The sequence below is a fragment of the Emys orbicularis genome, chromosome 4, assembly GCF_028017835.1.
Source record: "Emys orbicularis isolate rEmyOrb1 chromosome 4, rEmyOrb1.hap1, whole genome shotgun sequence".
Lineage (NCBI taxonomy): Eukaryota > Metazoa > Chordata > Testudines > Emydidae > Emys > Emys orbicularis.
This window is the reverse complement of record NC_088686.1, coordinates 51,662,366-51,682,469: the sequence shown is the minus strand read 5'-3', so window position 1 is coordinate 51,682,469 and position 20,104 is coordinate 51,662,366. Positions and strand designations below refer to the sequence as shown.

General features: G+C 45.9%; 1 protein-coding gene across 1 annotated transcript in view; it reads left to right on the top strand.

Moving 5' to 3' along the window:
• Positions 1–1,772: 1,772 nt before the first annotated feature.
• G2E3 (G2/M-phase specific E3 ubiquitin protein ligase) overlaps positions 1,773–20,104 on the top strand; it is a 53,995-nt gene continuing 35,663 nt past the window's right edge. Inside the window, exons 1-4 of the mRNA XM_065403543.1 lie at positions 1,773–1,896; positions 9,172–9,273; positions 11,171–11,233; positions 18,034–18,131. Of these exons, the coding sequence (XP_065259615.1) occupies positions 11,197–11,233; positions 18,034–18,131 (135 nt within the window). The 5' untranslated portion in view covers positions 1,773–1,896; positions 9,172–9,273; positions 11,171–11,196. The remainder of the gene's footprint in view (positions 1,897–9,171; positions 9,274–11,170; positions 11,234–18,033; positions 18,132–20,104) is intronic.

Here is a 20,104-nt window from a genome sequence, read left to right as displayed (position 1 = left end):
AAGCACTGTGCTACTGGTATACCAATGTACAGACTGCGTTCACCACAACAACTGCTGGGCAGGGGCACAAGCATGATGGAGACCTCCATGACTTGAGCCTCCAGCACCTGGGAGCTGTAGGGTTCCCTGGCGACTGGGAACTGCGGGGCTGAGCTCCCAGCCACAGAGGGCAGCAGGGGTGCCCAGCAGCTCCCAGCTGGGAGGGAGGTAGGGGTGCCCTGGAGCTCCCAGGCAGCAGAGTAGCAGGGGTGCCCCAGAGCTCTTAGGCAGTAGGGAGACCCCAAGCTCCCGGCCACCGTGCGTGGCGAGGCCCTCGTGAGCTCCTGGCCACTGCGGCGGTGCTCTGCAGCTCCCAGCTGCCGCGGGAGCCCCACAGGGCCATCCCTAGCCATTTGGGTGCCCTACGCAGCCCCCCTGCAGGGGGGCTGTGTGGGGCCCCAGGCCTCCCCCCCAGGGTCTGGGAGGCAGGAGCTGTGGGGGGCCACTTTTGGGGGCCCCACAGGCCCAGAGGATTAGCGGGGGGCTGGGAGCAGCCCGCTCCGCTTCCCTCGCCCCGGCCCCAGCCGTGTCACTCGGGGGAGGGGGTTTGGGGAAAGGGATACCCCACTCACCGGCAGTGGCAGGAAGTGGAGCAGCCCGGCCCCAGCCCGCTCTATTCCGCCAGCTCCCAGCTGCGGCGCTCCGCTTCCTGCCGCCGGTGAGAGCCGTGTGCGGTCCTTTCCCCAATTTGAGCGACATGGCTGGGGCCGGGGCAAGGGAAGCGGAGCGGGCTGCAGCCGCGTCGCTCCGCTTCCCGCTGCCGGTGAGTGCGGGGAGCGATCCTTTCCCTGCACTCACCGGCAGTAGGAAGCGGAGCACCGCAGCTGGGAGCTGGCGGAGTAGAGCGGTCTGGGGCAGGGTTGCTCCGCTTCCCGCCACTGCCGGTGAGTGCAGGGTCGCTGGGGGAAGAGGTGGAATGGGGGCGGGCCAGGGGGAAAGGGTAAGAGGCAGGGCGGAGGAAGTTGTCTGGGGCCCCATATCCCCTTAGGGACGGCCCTGCCCTTTGCAGGGGGGGCTGGCCGAGGGATAGGTCTGGTCGCCGGGGCTGGTGCTGCCGCGTATGGTGCCCTACACAGCTGCGTATGCTTAAGGACGGCCCTGAGCCCCAGAGCACGGAGCCGCCGTGGAGTGCCCCGGAGCAGGGAGCCACCGCGGGTGTCCGGGATTCCCTGGAGCTCTGAGCCGCCATGGGTGTGGAGGGGGACTCTGAAGCTTTGAACCAGGCCCCCCGGGTGGTGTGGGAAGCCTGCAGCTCCCCATTTTGTCATGCATATTTTTAGTAAAAGTCAGGGATAGGTCACGGGCTTCTGTGAATTTTTCTTTATTGCCCGTGACCTGTCTGTGACTTTTACTAAAAATATGCGTGACAAAAACTTAGCCTTACTGATGATGAATGTGAGCACTGCAGTTTGCACAAGTGCAGTCCCATCAGTACCAGTTGGGGCTCTGCACTTATCCAAGGAGGAGCTGTGGTACAGGACGCTCCGCAGCTCACTTCACCCTGCCTCTGCTGGGATTCCGTGCGTCATGTCTCGCCTCTCGCCACCCAGCGCCGGCTCTGCCCCCGGGGACGCAGCACGACACGCCCCCCGCCAGGCTCCTCGGAAGCTGCCTAGGAGGAGCGCGCATCACAGTGATCAGCTGCTAGGCGGAAGCAGACGAACGCCGATCACATCGATCAACAGCCGAGCGCAAATAGCCGAAGGCCGAGACAGCCTGCCAGGTTTGGGGCGGGCTTTGGCGCCCCGCTTCCGGGACGCCAGCGGATGTTGGGGTTTGAATCGGGTGTCGGTTATGACACCGCTGAGCCTTCGGCGTGAGGCTCGGAGCTGGGGATGCTGCTTGCGGAGCTGCCGTGTGAGTAACGGACCCTTTCCCCCGGGCTGCGTGTCCCGCAGGCTGGTGCCAACGAGATCAGCGTTCCCGCCGGGCCCGGGCCCCACTTCACGCCGGGGCCCCCCCGCCTTCCGACTGTATCCCCGGGGCGCGCTCCTCCGGCCCCTTCTCTGACCCTATCCCGGGGGGGGCGCTCCCTCGGGGGCCCCCTTTTTCCGACGCTATCCCCGGGGTGGGGGCAGCTCCTTCTGGGACCCTCCCTTCCTCCGATTTTATCGGGGGGGGCCGCCTTGCCCCCGACACCTCCCCTCCCTTTTCCGACCCTATTCCTGGGGGGGTGTTGCCCCATTGACCTCGTGTCCTCTGACCTATGGCACTGCCACCCATACACTGATACAGATCACGATCTCCCTCATCCCACGGGCTGGGAAGAGGGTTTAACATGCGGAGTAGGACCCCAGCCCCCTCTCCTGTCTCAACAGGGAGGGAACAGGGAACACGGGGCAGAAGAGACAACAAAATCCCCATCCCCAGAAGGGAGAAGTCCAACATCCTCCTCCCCAGAGGCAGAGCAAAGCCCCTCAGAGAGAGAGATTATAAACGCATAATGCATCCCCAGTGGAAGTAATTCCCCCTTTTCCTTATGTAAGCTAACTGAAGCATCTCTGAGAGGACTGAATCTTGCATGGAAGATGCTATATGGAATAAAGGCTGTATTTTATGTTAAACTTTTAAAAGATGCTCTTTAGGTTCAGCATCTTGGGGTCTGTTAGATTGGACTGAATGATGTCAGAGGAGCTGTTGTTAATCTTCAAAATGCTCCATGGACATTTCTGCTGAAGTCTGAGTATCATTTGCTGAACAAATAGCCCAGTGGCTTTCTTTCAGGACCTACCATTATGTTGTCACACACTACAATGTGAATCTAAGACCCTTTCATATTTAAATTAAGAGGGCACAATGTGAACTGAAATAGCATCTGTGAAAGCCCCAAATAGCACTTTGTTGTTTGAACTGCATGGAAAGCATGTACCTGAAAGCATCTTCCCTTTGTTCATTTATTGACATTCCTTTTATTTTTAAAATCATAAAGACTTCAGAAATTAAAGAACAAACTTTGTCAATTTAAAAAAGATCAATTTAGCCTTATTTTGAATGTGTTTTTCCCCAAGAGTATGATCATTTGCAGTAGCTGTCTTGAGCAGAAGCTGCTTTTAATTTAAATGTGATGTCACTTCAGTAATACCGCTGTGTGAATAGCAGGGGTCAGATGCGGAGGGGAACAGCTTGTGGGGCACAAAGTGGCAGTACTTTTCCAGTCTCGTCTCAGAAACTAAGCTCTACCCATTTAAATTGCCAACATGAGATGCCACTCGCAATAGGCTGTGCAAATATTCAAAATAAGGTTATATGGTGCTTGAATGTGCCAGTGGGCTAAACTAGGCTCCCTGGGCTTGGCTCCTTCTTGATTCAGGCTATGTCTACACTACACAGCTTTTAGCGACATGGCTGTGTTGCCAAAGTCGTGCAGTGTACTTGTTGGTTGTTGGCTCTCCTGCCAGGTCTACGCCAGGGGTTCTCAACCTTTTTCTTTTTGAGGCCCCCCACAACATGCTATAAAAACTCCAGGGCCCAGTGGGGAGGAGGGACTCTGGGCCGGGGGGAGGTCCCTGGGGCATAGATGTAGTTTGATTTCTGTTTTGGGTGGGCAGGGGCCAGCGGGGCTTGAGCCAGCTCCGCACGGTGGGGTCTGGGGAGGGAGCGCCACCTCCACTCCCTGACTCACCTCAGCAGGCCATCCAGTCCGTGGGGGGTGGGGGGCGCAACCAAAATGATAACTCAAAGGGGGAGGGGCTCAGCTCAAAAAGTTTAAAAGCTGCTCAGGGAGAGGGGTAGCTAAGGGCTGTGTTCAGGCAGGGGAGTAACTCAGGGTGCAGGGAGAGGGTAGTTAGGAGTATGTGTGGGCAGGAGTGTAGCTCTGGGTGCAGGGAGGAGGGTCACATCTGTATGCCCAGAGGGCTCCCCTGCGGTCCTTGTTTCCCGAGGGTTCTGCTAGCCACGAAGCCGGGTCCTCCACCCAGGTGGCTCTTACCTGCTGCATGAGCAAATGGGGCTGGGAGCTGAGGAGCAGCTTCAAACCCCTGCAGCAGCAGGAAACAAGGAAACGTTGCGGCTGCCTGCTCCATGACACCAGCCAGAGCAGCAGCTGTCCTGCACTGCCTGGTTCTGGATTCTCGCCTCTGACATGGCCAGGGAGGGGGGGAGAGAAGGAGGTGTGTGTGTGTGTGTGTGTTGTGTGTGTATAGCTGCCCTGAGACTGCCCTGCTCTTGCACTGTAGTTTCGGGGGGGGTGTGTGCAACACCCCTATGTCCCCTCATCTCTGCCCATGGGCTCAGGGCTTCTGCCCCACGGGGAGCACCGGGGCTCCTGGCATCAGCCCCGCTGCTCCCGGCATCAGCCGCGCTGGGGAGGGAGGGCGCCAGGGATCAGGCTCTGGGTTTTAGCCATGGGGCCCCACAGCCCCCCTGAGAGAGTTCTCGGACCCCCTGTTTAGAACCGCTGATCTACACTACAGAGTTAGGTTGTTGCAAGGCAGCTTATGTCGACCTAACTCTAAGCATCTACACTAAAATGTTGTTCCCGCCGATGTAAGTCGCCCGCTGTACTGATTTAACTCCACCTGCGCAGGAGGTGTAATGTTTAGGTTGACATAGTTAGGGTGACACAGTACTTTTGTCAAATTTAGTGGCCTCCAGGACGCGTCCCACAATCCCCACTCTAGTCACAATTTTGAACTCAGCTGCTGGGCGGCCAAGTACACATGTACACGTCCCTCCACTTTTAAAGCCCTGTGAATTTTTGAAATTCCAATTCCTGTTCGCTCTGCCTGGAGAGCTTGCTTAGCAACCGGCTCCATGCTGCAAACGCGCTCCTGCCTGAAGTACACAGGATGTGGATTCTCCTGGGTCTGTGGGGAGAAGACGCTGTGCAGGCACAGCTTCATTCCAGCTGAAGAAATGTCGATATCTATGAGCAGATTGCTTGGGGCATGGGCTACAAGAGGGTCCCTCAGCGATGCTGTGAGAAAGCCAAGGAACTGCGACAGGCGTACCAGAAGGCAAGGGAGTCTAACAGTTGCACTGGTGCAGAGCCACTTTTACAGAGAGCTGCGTGCCATCCTCGGCGGAGACCCTACCACCACCCTAAGGGCCTGGGGGATACTTCAAGGGAGTTGGAGTCACAGGCCCCCGGAGTGAACAGTGAGGAGGAGGAGGAGGAGTATGGGGAACAGGCCATCGGGGATCCAGTGACGCAGTTGAGCCAGTCCCTACAGGCCAGCATAGGCAAGCCTGATGCAGGGGAAGGAACCTCTGGTAAGTATGCAGTTTGCTTTGATATTGCGGGAACACACCTATTCATTTACTCTTTTTTTAATCACGCTATAAGAGATAGCAACTCTACCTCTATTGGTTATTTCACTATCTGCTTCTCATTTCGCTGTACAATTAGGCAGAGGGGGCCCTGCACTTTGTTTATGTGCACTGGGATGTCCCGTGAATCCTACATAGAAATCTCAAGGAAACTTGCTTGGAGGTAGTCTGCAATCCCCTGCTAAAGGTTTCTAGGGAGGGCTGCCTTATTTCTTCCACAGCGGCAGGACACTTTCCAACACCACTCAGGAATTAATTCAGCAAGCACCATTGCAGCACACAGGCTAGAAGCATAGAGACCCTGGTCTGCAGCCGGACACATGCAGGAACTATTCCCTTTCAGCTTCTGTTACCCTCAGGAGTGAGATATCAGCTAAAATCCTCACTGCCTGTGGAAAATTGTGCAAATGTTCAGTTGCCCAATCTGCATATACTTATACCCCAGAGCTAGCCCCCTACTCCCATTGTCCCAACTCGTCCCCGAGCCGTACTCACCATGGCTGGGACTGCTGTCGTGCTCCATGAATCCCAAGGAGAAGTAAGAATGTAGTGCTTGTAACTTGTGTGGATCAAGGGGAGTAAGTTCAGTATACCAAGTTTCCATTTATCTTGTGAATACAGTCAATGAACAGAGGTACTATTCTATCTTTTGCAGCTTGAAATGTGGCCTTGAAGGGCTCTCCATCCACACCGGCAGAGCATCTCAGCCAGATAAGAAGAAGGAAGAGGACGCGTGATGATGTATTTCAAGAGATCCTGCAAGCCTCTGTTGCTTTGCCTATCAAGGACAGGGCTTAAGGATCACCCTCGCAGACAGACTGGACGGGGATAAAGCGGAGAGGAGAAAAGCACAGGAAAAGGAGAGACGTGCAGCAGGAGAAGCTAGCACTTCTCAAGCAGCAAACAGACATGCTGGTGACTCTTGTTGACCTTCAGGTTCAACAGACCTGTGCTTGCCTCTCTCTGCAGCCCATGGACAACTGCATTCCCACATCTCCCTACACCCTCCCCTCCCCAAATTCCACGTGGCATCTGGGGCTGCTGCAGGATCCCTACCGCTCCACCCTTGGGGAGAGTACAAACAATCACAGCCGTGCATATGCTGACGTGTGAGAGACACGATTGGTGTATGTGTTTGTGAAATGAAAAGGGCTGTTCTTTCCCCTTCAAAGGTTTTTTTCCCTGTATTTATAAAGTTTCATTCAGTTATATGTCTGTATGGGTTTGGAATAAAAGTCTGTTGAAATTTAATTGATCTTTATTCACAACATATGCTGGCTGGGGCTGACAGTCACAAATAATACAACATTGCAAATGCCTCTATTGTTATTACTACATACACAGCACTCATTACAAGGTTCATACTGGGGTGCAAAAAACCAAAGCCAGGCAGAGCACACTACAGCAATGCACATTTTGCACTATTAAAATGGTCTTTCAAAGCCTCCCTGAGCCATATAGCTCCATGTTGAGCTCTTCTTATAGCCCTAGTATCTGGCTGCTCAGAATCAGCAGACAGCTTTTCCACCTCCACCCCAGCAGAAACTTTTCCCCTTAGCTTCACAGGTATTATGAAGCACACAGCAGGCAGCTATAACCATTGGGATATTTTGTTTTTACTGAGGTCTAATCTCATAAGTAGACAGCACCACCAGACTTTCAGATGGCCAAAGGCACATTAAAATGTCATTCTGCACCTGTGGTGCAGCGATCCTTGCTGCTGTTGAGGTGGCTGGTGTATGGCTTCGTGAGCCACGGGAGTAATGGGGTGGTTGGTGTATGGCTTCATGAGCCATGGGAATAATGGGGTAGACTGGGTCTTCCAGGATCAGTATTGGCATTTCAACATCCTCAATGGTAATCCTCTGGTCTGGAAAGCCCCTGCTTGCAGCCTTCTGTAGAGGCCTGTGTTCTTAAGGATGTGTGCATCATGCACCCTCCCTGACCATCCCACGCTGATGTCGATAAAATGCCCCCGGTGATTCACCAGAGCTTGCAATACCATAGAAAAGTAGCCCTTTCTGTTGATGTACTCTGTGGCAAGATGGTCTAGTGCCAAAATAGGGATATGTGTGCCATCTGTTGCCCCACCGCAGTTCAGGAACCCCACTGCTGCAAAACCATCCACTATGTCCTGGACATTGCCCAGATTCATAGTCCTTCGTAGCAGGATGCAATTAATGGCCTTGCACACTTGCAACATAGCAGCCTTCATGGTGGATTTCCCAACTCGAAATTGATTCCTGACTGACTGATAGCAATCTGATGTTGCAAGCTTCCACACAGTGATTACCACGGCTTCTCCACTGTCAGGCTGCTTTCATTTTGGTGTCGCTGTGCCAGAGGACTGGGGTGAGCTCTGCACACACTTCAGGAATGTGGCATTGCACATCCAAAGGTTCTGCAGCCACTGCCCATCATCCCATACCTGCATAACGATTCGATCCCACCAGTCAGTGCTTGTTTCTCGGGCCCAGAACTGATGCTCCTCCATCTGCAGCTGCTCTGTGAATGCCAACAATAACCGTGAATTGTTTCTATGTCTCACAGCAAGCTAGCCTCCAAGGAATTGTCTTGTTGCCCGCGGCTCCGTGTGTGGGATCAGGCGCGTTGTACACTCAGTAGTGCAGAGCTGTTCAGGATCCATGCTTTTCACAGCGATGGCTGACATGTGGGTTTGCTTTTGAAAAGAGGCCAAAACATGGGATGCAGATAAAATTATGAGATGGAGAAAACAGCATCTTGGGATGTTGAAACCTTGTTCCCAGTCACCCCTGTGCGACTTGTTTGCTTCCATGAGGCATTGGAAACCTTTCCCAAAACATCCCGCATTAGATGATGGCGAGTTGCACGGTGTGATAACTACCCACAGTGGACTGCTCTCTGCATCAGTGCAAGCGCTGCTAGTGAGGACACACACTGCTGACACAAGTGTAGTGTGGCCATGCAAAAGCGACTTAATAACTGACAGATGTACATTGATGTAACTTCTGTCGACTTAATTTTGTAATGTGGACTTGCCCTTTATTTTGAAACTGATAGCTTAGATTCTGGAGAACAATGTAGTAGGGTTAGCGAGGTGCCATAAGTATGGGCTGTTTGTGAGGTTTGGTATATAGTAATTGTAAGTAGGCATGACACTAAAATATTGGAAGGCCAGTAGCACAAAAACAAGTTAAATCACTTATTACGTATTAACTTGTCTAGCATTTCCTTAGGTTTAGTTGTTTTTCCCCCAAGTAAACAGTCCTCTAGGAAGTAGACTCCAATTGCAAGGTATTGTAAACCAATTTCATTTTTAAAACAACTTTTGTTTCTGTATTAAAGGTACTACAGTCCTTAGGAGCCATCTTACCTATTGCCTGCAAGTTCCCATTTCTTATAGACTTCAGCTGTTGATTAAATGTGGGAAATATTTGATTTCAAAATTAGTGGCAGACTTGAGGAAACAATAATTCAGGCAAAATAGTTGACTACTGTCTCACTTTTGTACCCAGTGGGCAATGATTTAGGCTCCAATCGTGCAACTAGATCCACGCAGGAAAACCTTTGCATCTGTATGGAACCCCCACTGGAGTTGGGGGCTTTGTGCACAGGCAAGGTTTTGCTCTCACAGATCCTTAATTTGTGAATTAAAAACTCCAGGGCACACTGCACTGAGATAAGAGAGCAACCCACTGCTTTTAGTAGCACTTCCTCCTCTTTCTTCTCCTCCCCAACCCAAAAGAGACAATGCAATGTTAGGTTCTGACATTTGTGCTTCTCATTGCCAACCAAACCTAAGCTCCCTCTATCTATCAGGATTTTTCACCATTTCATTAAGCCATAGGGTACTGACATCTGGGATCCTCTTTACCTGTACAGATGGTCCCTCAGTTCGAGTGCCCTTGAAGATTGAAGACCTTGAGGGTGCCAGTGGCCATTGCTGAGTGAGAAAAAACATCTTTCAAGGGAAGTTCCAAAAAGGTAAGATACTGTTTTAAACTCTGTTCTTGACTCCCTCACCAAAGAAGGGTGGGAAAAATAACTTCTTTGTAGATTATCAGATTCAGTTAAATTGTCACTTGATGCCATTTCTGCCAATCTTGATTAATTGATTTGTTTGGCAGCATAAGGGCATAATAAATGTGATATACAGTATGTAGATATATAACCTGAAGTTAAAATTGTCCAAAACTATTAAAATAAAATGAGATTGAATAAAAAGGTTGACACATTAAATTGTATAACTAGTGATTTCAGATTATTTCAAGCACAAGCCTTCACTTCTATAGATATTCCTGCACCAGCAGATGGATTACATGACCCAATAGCCCTCTTCTATGTCTTACTTCTGATCCCTAGAAATGTTACAGTTTTCTTCCCATGTGCATTGCCAGCAGCTCCTTGAAGATTGGCTATAGTTTTCAGCTTTGTTGCATGTTTCTTGTTCAGTCAACCAGCGTTTCCCAGATTTTTGGAAGCTGAGCCCTTAGTAAGGAAAATGAAGTCAACTGCCTTTAGCCCTATTGTGGTGTAAAATGTGAACAGGTCTATCCAAAATAATCGGTCACTTTCTGTAGATCTTCATAATGTGATATTCCTCAACTTTGTCATGTGTTTTGATCATTTAAATGATTGGGATAGTTCATACCTTAAATCTAATCAACGCTGTCTGCAACTTCAGGGAGACACCACTGCATCAGTTATACTTGGATCAAGTTTTCTTCGTAAGCATAATAGCTAAAAGTTCTGGAAAACAATTAAGGCCTATCCATGCCCTCCTTTCCTCCACAGCTGCTACTTTGCATCCTACATTTTGGGAAATGCTGTAGTAAATATTAACAAAATGGATCAGATTTCTTCCTGGTGTAACTCCACTAAAGTTCAGTGAATTACATCAGGCAAGAGTGTGGCCCAGTGTGTTGTGTGGTGTTTTTTGCAGAAACTGAAATCTTGTCAGTTGATTTTAATTGAGAACAAATTTGCATTTAAATAAATGCATAATTCACTAATTTGATAGGCAAACTGCAAGGTCTTTGCCAGTGTGTTTGCAAAAGTATCTTTTGGAAAAGGAAATAAAACTTGTTCATGGTTTGGTTCCCAAATGCTGGGGAAGTCAGAGGCAAATTGCCTTAATGAAAGGCTTATTGTTAGGACCTTACCAAATTTCATAAATTTCCCGGTCATAGCATTTTAAAAATCTTGAATTTCATGGTTTCAGATATTTAAATCTTAAATTTCATGGTGTTGTAACAAAGCATGAATATGTATTTGAAAACAGCAAAATATAAACTTGTAAAGCTCATGACGAACCCCCTGCTCCTCCCAAAAGAGTGACAACCCCCCACTGGTGCTGGCTTCAGAGCTGGGTGCTCAGCCAGCAGCCACCACTCTCCGGCCACCGAGCTCTGAAGGCTGTGCTGCTGCTGGTGGTGCTGTCTTCAGAGCTGGGTGCCTGGCCAGCAGCCGCCGCTCTCTGGCTGCCCAGCTCTGAAGGCAGCACAGAAGTAAGGTTGGCCATACCGCAACCCCCCTACAATAACCTTGTGACTCCCTTTTGGGTCGGGATCCCCAGTTTGAGAAACGCTGTATAGTATAGAGTGAAATCTGATCTTTTGTGTATTTTTTAAAGGGAGATCAAATTTCACCTTTTCAACCTTTATCCTTTTCAACTTTTACCTTTCAGAGTGAAAGATGAATTTTAATTTGTTAGGACTTTGAGGCCATCTTGGAAGCATTGTAAAAGGAAAAATTTAGAAGTCGGTGCTTTAGTCTCTCAACTTCTTGAGTTTAAAAGAAAATTGGATTAAATACAGTAAAATGCAGTGTACCATCCTCAACAAACTGAATACTTTTGACCTCTTGTTTTTAATTTCCATAGTGAACAGCTAGAAGAAAGGTACTAGAATGAATGAAAATACCCTCTGCCGCTTCCAAAGCCCAGGTAAGTAAGGCTAATTAAATGATATAGCACAGTGGCTCTCAGCCTTTCCAGACTACCGTACCCATTTCAGTGGTCTGATTTGTCTTGCTTACCCCCAAGTTTCACCTCACTTAAAAACTACTTGCTTACAAAATCAAACATAAAAATACAAAAGTGTCACAGCTCACTATTACTGAAAAATTTCTTACTTTCTCATTTTTACCATGTAATTATAAAATAAATCAATTGGAATAGAAATATTGTATTTACATTTCAGTGTATAGTATATAGAGCAGTCTAAACAAGGCATTGTCTGTATGAAATTTTGGTTTGTACTGACATTGTTAGTGCTTTTTATGTAGCCTATTGCAAAACTAGGCAAACATCTAGATGAGTTGATGTACCCCTTGGAAGACCTCTGCGTACCCCCCAGGGGTACACACATCCCTGGTTGAGAACCACTGATTCTAACTTACTGTATTTAAATGTTTACAGAACTTGTAGATGCTGCAATTAGGGTGACCAGATAACAAGTGTAAAAAATCGGGACGGGATGGGGGGTAATAGGTGCCTATATAAGAAAAAGCCTCCAAAATCGGGACTGTCCCTATAAAATTGGGACATCTGGTCACCCTAGCTGCAATACAAAGGCAATTATTTTAATGTAGGATTTCAATTTAAATTCAACAGTATGACTCCAGCATGTTGCTTGGTAATGCAATGGTTTAAAAGAATGGCTGAAATTTCAATAGTAAAATTGTGTGTTGAAAAATGATTCCCTTCAGGGTGAGTTCAGGATGGCATGATATTCTTGATGACTTATTTCCCTAATTTTGATAAAGGCTTCCCGTAATTATGTTTATGCGTAAAACATATTTTGATCGTTTTGCAAATAAATGCTTTTAAAAAATCACTTTGGAAGTGCAACTGCTGGGTTAAACTTAGCTGTGTGTGAGACATATCTATTAAGTTGAGACTTCACTTTTCAGAAAATAGAAGAGTTTAAAATAGCACTGTTTTCTTTATTTGTTGTGACTGTTTACCATTAGCATTAAATGAATATGGTTCCTTTAGATTAATGGAAGTATCAGTAAATTTAAGAAAAACTTTAATTTATTTCTACTGCAGGTCAGAATTAAGATATTTGAAATTAATTTAAGATGTCTGTTTCTAGCTTTGTTAGTTTTTGTTAGTTTTCTGAATTTCTTGGTAACCTTAATAGTTTGTTTTTGTGTTTTAAATTTGTTAAATGCAAGGTGTTCTTGAATTTGCTAATGGATCTGTTTTGATGGGCATTTTAAATATGTGACTTAATGCAGACAATGGAACCCCTTACACTGAATCGTGTACTGCCGAATGATTGCCACACATACATATGAAAAAGCAATGGACTAAAAAAGTAGTAACACAGTTCTTCAAGTTACTGCACATGTGGATCCCATTTCTGGTGTCCATGTGCCCCATCACAGGTGAAAATGTTTTATACTCTACCATTGCCAATAGGGGTCACACATATGCTCTTTGTGGCCTTGTGTCCCCTTCCCTCAGGGCTTAAAGGGTACAGCAACCACCATGAAGTTCCTTCTTACCATGAGGCAAAGTCAGAATAACATAGTGTCCCTTTGTAGTAATCTTGTTACTTAATAATTTGTTTATACTTAGTAGCTAATTTACTTGTTACTGTTTCAAGTAGCATGTTCTCAGTAGGTCTTTTAAAAAAAAAAAAAAAAGGCAGTCACTTATGGCAGAGCCCAGGCTTCAAGCCATGTCCTCCTGTGGGGAGATCGCAACAGATGCCTTTACTGTCTGGGTGAGGAATCTGTCATGGCTAAGTGTGCAGTTTGCAACTCTTTCAAGAAGTGCGCACACAAAGAGTGGTAGTCCAAACTGAAGCTTTATCTTAGGGAAAGGTCCATGAGAGTTATGTCTGACTCAGCACAGACCTGATACAGAGGCTTCTGTTTTTCCAGCTCATCTCTCCAAGGCTTCTGTCACCAGAAACGTGACACCTAATTCAGGAGCAATTAAAAAAGATTCAGGTCCATTGGAGCAGTCAGAGACCCTTGCTGTCCAAGGACTGAGTGACTCTGACTCTGTTTCCTGGCCCCAAGCCCTCTCTTTGCTGCCGGGAGTGCAGAGTTCTTCAAAGGATCTGTGCTAAGAGTGCAGAAGAGTGCTGCCATGCTGCACCACTGCACAGAGCTGATACAGAAACCTTCCTCTACTTCTTCAGTTAAAAGATCTCAAGGGAAGGAGCTCAAAGGGTCATGTGACTTCCTTCTCATCAGCACTGGCTTCAGCAGCACTGTCGCTCTGAGCATCAGAGTGCCCAGGACAGTCTTCTGCAATGCTTTCCTTGTCAGCACTGGCAGCTTTGATCAAAGTCTGCTGTGCACCAGTGGTTTTAGCTGCAGAGGAAGCTTCAAAGCAGAGAGGCATCTATAGCATCCTCCTTGCAGGGACCTTTTACAACTAAATTTGCAGCTCCAAAAGCTTCTTATGTGTCTTCATTAGACCTTAGGGTCACTCCAGCACCTGAGTCACCAAGCCTGGCGGTTTCCCTGATCTCAATACCGGATGGAGCCCCTCCTCAAAAAGAAACCTAGGGTGCATCTAATTAAAATATCTTTGAACCAACATGTCAATACAATCAAGGATTTAACACCCGCTCAAATCCTTCAGTCTCCTGTCATGGCTTCTGATTCCTCTATGGACTCTAGCAGGAGTCCTCCACCAAAGAGGAAGTCAGACGGACGGAAAGAAAAGTTTAGGGAGGCATATGAACAAGAGCCTCCTAATTAACCTAAAGATGCCTGTTAGTTTGACCTCAATTGTATGCAAGGTCTTGGAACAAATTTTGAAAGAGAAAATAATTAAGGACATAGAGGCAAACGGTAATTGGAATAAAATACAACATGGTTTTACAAAAGGTAGATCGTGCCAGATCTTTGAGAAGATAACTGATTATTATTATTATTATTTTAGACAAAGGAAACGCAGTACATCTAATCTACCTGGATTTCAGTAAGGCTATTGATACAGTTCCACATGGGAAATTATTAGTTAAATTGTAAAAGATGAGGATTAATATGAGAATTGAAAGGTGGATAAGAAACTTGTTAAGGGGAGACTACAATGGGTCATACTGAGAGGTGAACTGTCAGGCTGGAGGGAGGTTACTAGTGGAGTTTCTCTGGCCCCAAGACCATCCCTATCTTATTTAACATTTTTAATAATGACCGTGGCACAAAAAGTTGGAGTGTGCTAATAAAATTTGTGGATGACACAAAGTTGGGAGGTATTGCCAATACAGAGGAGGACCGGAATATCATGCAAGAAGATCTGGAGGTCCTTGAAAACTGAGTAATAGAAGTGGGATGAATTTAATAGTGCAAAGTGCAAGGTCACGCACTTAAGGACTAACAACAAGAATTTTTGCTACAAGCTAGGGACTTACAGTTGGAACTGACAGAGGAGGAGAAATACCTGGGTGTTTTGGTTGATCACAGAATGACTATGAGCCACTAATATGATGCAGCTGTGAGAAAGAGGCTAATGCAGTCCTAGGATGCATCAGACGAGGTATTTCCAGCAAAGACAGGGAAGTGTTAGTACCATTATATAAGGCACTGGGCGAGACCTCATATGGAATACTGTGTGCAATTCTGTTGTCCCATGTTTAAGAAAGGTGAATTCAGACTGGAACAGGTGCAGAGAAGGGCTACTAAGATGATCTGAGCAATGGAAAACCTACCTTATGAGAAGAGCTCGGTTTGTTTAGCCTAACCAAAAGAAGGCTGACAGGAGATATGACTGCTTTCTCTAAATATATCAGAGGGATAAATACCAGGGAGGGAGAGGAGTTATTTAAGTTAAGCGCCAATGTGGACACAAGGACAAATGGATATAAACTGGCCATCAACAATTTTAGGCTTGAAATTAGGTGAAGGTTTCTAACCATTAGAGGAGTGGAGTTCTAAAACTGCCTTCCAAGGGGAGCAGAGTGGGCAAAAAACCTAACTGCCTTCAAGACTGAGCTTGATAAGTTTATGGAGAGGATGGTATGATGGGACTCCCTACAAGCATGTAGCCATTCTGCAGCTACTAGCAGCAAATATCTCCAATGGCTGTTGATGGGACACTAGATGGGGAGGGCTGAGTTACTACAGAGAATTCTTTCCCAGGTGTCTGGCTGGTGGGTCTTGACCATATGCTCAGGGTCCAACTGATCACTATATTTGGGGTCAGGAAGGAATTTTCCCCCAGGTCAGATTGCCAGAGACCCTGGGGGGCAGCGGGGTTTGCCTTCCTCTGCAGCATGGGGCACAGGTCACTTGCAGGTTTAAACTCTTTGTAACTTGAAGTCTTTAAATCATGATTTGAGGACTTGAGTAACTCAGCCAGACATAGTGGGTCTATTACAGGAGTGGGTGGGTAAGGTTTTGTGGCCTGCAATGTACAGGAGGTCTGACCAAGTTATCATGATGTTCCCTTCTGACCTTGAAGTCTATGATTCTATGAGATGCTAATTCTCATTATGCCCCTTGGTTCCCTCCGAAAGGGACACAATGTCCCTTTCCCAGTTGACCATATTGGTTCTCATGGCCTCGATATCGTTCATTTCAGGAACAATATTCCCACAATAGACAGGATCTAATTGTGAATCACCTGCTGCAAACTCTTATAAGTCTGATCACTCTCTTCGAGTTCAAGATACAGAGGAATAACAAATTTTAAGTGATGGTGAAATACCAGTCCATCAGGACAATCCGTCTGATGCTATACTTGGTGGTTCTTCCTTACCTGATGGAACCATGTCACAGGCTACACCTCTTTCAGCTGATGATTTTAAAACTTTTCAGGAATTATTGAAGCATATGGCAAAAACACTAGAAGTTCCTTTGGAGACAGTTCAGGAAAAAGCATATATAAACCCTTTGATATTCTACAGCCAGCATCCCAGAGCAGGGTTGCGTTACCTATTAATGAAGGAATATTGGATCTGGCAGAAGATCTCTGGGCTCCATGTCCAAGTTCTGTTCCAATAATAGATTACCTCTTAGATAGTCCCAGGTGCTTTAAATATATCTCTTCAGTCAAAGTCTATTTGGCAGTGATATCCGCATTTCATCCTCCAGAAGAGGGAGGTGCAACTTCATCAGTCAGTGAATAGATTTATGAAATTTTTTCCCCACATTTTGCCTCCTGTGAGAAAGATTGCTCCAGCATGGAACTTCAAATTTAATGCTTTCTTCACTTGTGGCCCACTCGCACTTGACCTCCTTGAACGTCTATCAAATTGTCCAATTCATCTACAGACAGTGAAGTAGCATTCCTGGTGGGAATTACATCAGCATGTAGAATAAGCAAATTACAATCCCTAACGATAAATCCTCTATACAGTTTTTTACATGGATAGAGTAACTATGAGACCACATCCATCTTTTATTCCTAAAGTACTCAAATTTTCATATCAATCGATGCAGTCGTTTTCCAGCTTTTTTCCCAAAACCTCATTCTTCACCTGCAAAATTACATACATTAGATGTGAGGTCACCATTATATTACCTAGGTAGCACTAGATCTTTTGGTAAAATGCCAAGACTTTTTTCCTTTGTTTATGATAATAAATCAAAAGGGATGGCTAGAATGGGTATGGATTATATTAGAACTGCTTATAATATTAATAAGAGTCCTCCATCAAACATGCAAACTCACTCCACCAGAGTGCAAACAGCCTCAATAGCATGCTGAAGTTGGGTTCCAATATCAGAAATATGTAGAGCAATTACCTGGTCTTCAGCTCATATGCTTACAAAACATTATTAAGTCACAGTTTCAAGATCTGATGCCCATTTTGGAAGAGCTATTTTGCAGTCTCTTTACAGATAACTTCTAGCTTCCACCTCCTTAAAGAACAGTTACTTATCTAGTAACTGGGGTTCTTTGAGATGTTCTTCACATGTAGATCCCATGACCCGCCCTCCATACCGGCAGCTCAGAGTCTTACAAATGAGGATTCTGGGTGATGAAGGAACTGAGTGGCAGTTGGGGTTGCTGTGCCCATTATGCCCTCAGGGCATGTGTGACCCCTATTGGACACTGCTAGTGAAAATGTTCTGAACTCCTTTGCTGGGGCACATGGACACCATAAGTGGGATCTACATGTGCAGAACATCTCCAAGAACCACAGTTACTAACAGGTAAGTAATGATTCTTTCCATTGAGCTTATTATGTTATTGAGATCATCAATATCATTATATTTCTACAAAAAAAGTTGGGTACAATGTGTTTATATTTAGATATCAATTGCTCTACACATTTATAATGTACAACTCACCATAGTGTTTAGGCACTCAACTGACACAATATTAAAGATACCACCTTAGCTGGCCTTTAAAACAGGGCATTTCAATTGGTGGCGTGTGGCTTGCTGGTAGGTTCCAAGAGGCGCCTGCTGGGTGAGCAAAATCCCTTGTTCACTAGGATCCAGCAGGAGCCAGGGAAGGAGCAACTTGCAATCTCTCTTCTCTTGCTCTTTCTGCTCTGCATTTCAAAGCCTACCCATGAAAAAAGAAGGAAGGCTAGGGGAGCACCTACAAAAAGTGGAGAGAAACAACAGCCACTTAAAGTAAGTGGAGTGTGGTAAACAAACACAACATTGAATTCCATCTGTGAATACCAGATGGGTGATACTGGCTTTACTACACTTATCCAGTAGCCTAGCTCATACTTAATTTATTTAAGGGTTAGAACCAGCATTTTCTGTTAATAGACCATTTCCATTAAGTGTTTCTAAACAGTGTTTCAATATTTTTAGCCTGTGTCCTCTGTCAACGAACTGATGACTGTCCCGAAAAATATGGAGAAAAGAGAACTTACAAGGAATACAATCTCACTGTTCATTACTACTGCTTGGTAAGTATTTCATATTGATCCTGAACTGAATTCTAGGAACTTACCAATTTTTCTGATGAGAATTGGTAAACTAAACAGCAGTGAACCTGCAACTCTTTGTCTGCAAAATTCCAAGATCTCTCTTCTAATTTCCAAATTATTTTCTTTTGGGGAGATTTATTGAGCCTTTTCAGTTATTTTAAAGATACAGCAGCAGAAAGAAAACACACCATAATAGGTTGTTACTCACTGTTGAATAGTCACATTAGCAATTAGCACATTCCCAAATCATAAAAACTTGATGGCGTTTTCAAAAATTGGTGGTAATGGATCCATGTTATCCCATCTGATTCTTCATTTAAATTAAGATTTAGTTTCATAATTTTAGGATCTAAGAACTCAAGCCTTCATTAAAATATTTTCCCTACCCCTTTCAGTATAATTCTGTTTTTAGCAGCATACATATAATTCTTTGTTTGCTATGTGTTGTTCCTCACTTTGCATTATCTGGCTTCATTATAGCGCTAGCAGCAGTTTTCAAACTGTGGGTCGGGACCCCATTGTAATGGAGTCGCCAGGGCTGGCATTAGCTGATAGAAGGGGTTGGGTTTTGAACCTTGAACCAAGATACATTTATTTTAGAAACAGGATAATAGTCATTGAAGTTAAATAATGTTAAACAAAAAACAAAATTTTAAACAGTCCCCCTAAAATTCCTTTTGCTCTTTCTTATGGTATTATTGTTTTACTAGTTCTTTAATTGTCATCAGTTTTCCTGGGCAGACAAGACCTGAAGATCCAACGTAAAAATCTGGGGGGGAATAAACTACTAAATGTACACACACTTGTGTGCGTGCACATGGTTGCAGGCTGCTATTACAGCTTATGAAGATGGAAAAAGGTGCAAGCCCATAGTTTTTCTTTGTAGATTACTTTTAAGGTATTGGGGTAGATTCTGGCTCTCACCAACGCCCCTATACGCTGTTTTGGCCATGTAAGGAGGCCACAGTAGGCTATGGGAGAATTTCCTGATGCAGAATCAGCATAGGGCTGATGTAAGAGTCCCTATGCAGTCCTCCTTCGCAGATGCCTGTGTGGAGAGTGGGAAGGGGCATGCTTGTAGCACTAAGTGCTTCAGAGATTCTGGGCTGCAAAGCAAGTTGGGTAAGGCTACTGTAAGTTAGAGCTTCTTTACTGCAGGCCATTGGCCATTCACCTTCTTGCTCTGGGGAGAACCTTCAGTTCTGTGTGCCTTTGAAGAAACAACATAAAACATAGCTTATCGTTGCTGCATAGTGAATTATCCACATGAGTCGTGTTAGTGTAGTGGTGGGCAACCTGAGGGCTGCATGGGGTCCATCAGGGTAATCTGATTGCAAGCCGCAAGACATTTTGCTGATGTTGACCGTCCGCAGGCACAGCCCCTGCAGCTCCTAGTGGCCGCGATTTGCAGGGATATGCTGGCCGCCGCTTCCCGCAGCTTCCATTGGCCAGGAACAGCGAACCGTGGCCACTGGGAGCTGCGGGGGGCCGTGACTGCAGACGGTCAACGTCTGCAAAATGTCTCACATCTGGGCCCAGAAGCAAGTTGCCCACCACTGTGTTAGTGTCTTTAAACCAATTATGGTTTTTACTTAAGTCCTGTGGATGCAGTAAGAGCTATAGGCTTCTTAAGAAACCAAAAGGACACAAGGTGCAATTATTTCCTTGATATTTTTTTCTATTATGACAGTTTCAGATATTTCATTAAAATCTGTCTTTATGATTCTTACAGGTAACTATCACATTTGTGTTCCTATTGTTTTTTTCTCAACATATATCATTGTACACTACTGTGTTCTCATTTCCCACTTGTCGAACAAGAGTTCCAAGTTATTCTGATGAATTTTTGCTGTTTATTTTATTATGCAGACAATACTCTTCTAATTTCTTTAATGAGCTTCCAGTTTGGTAATGTATTTCAGCAAGGCTTTTTACACAAATAAAATATCTTG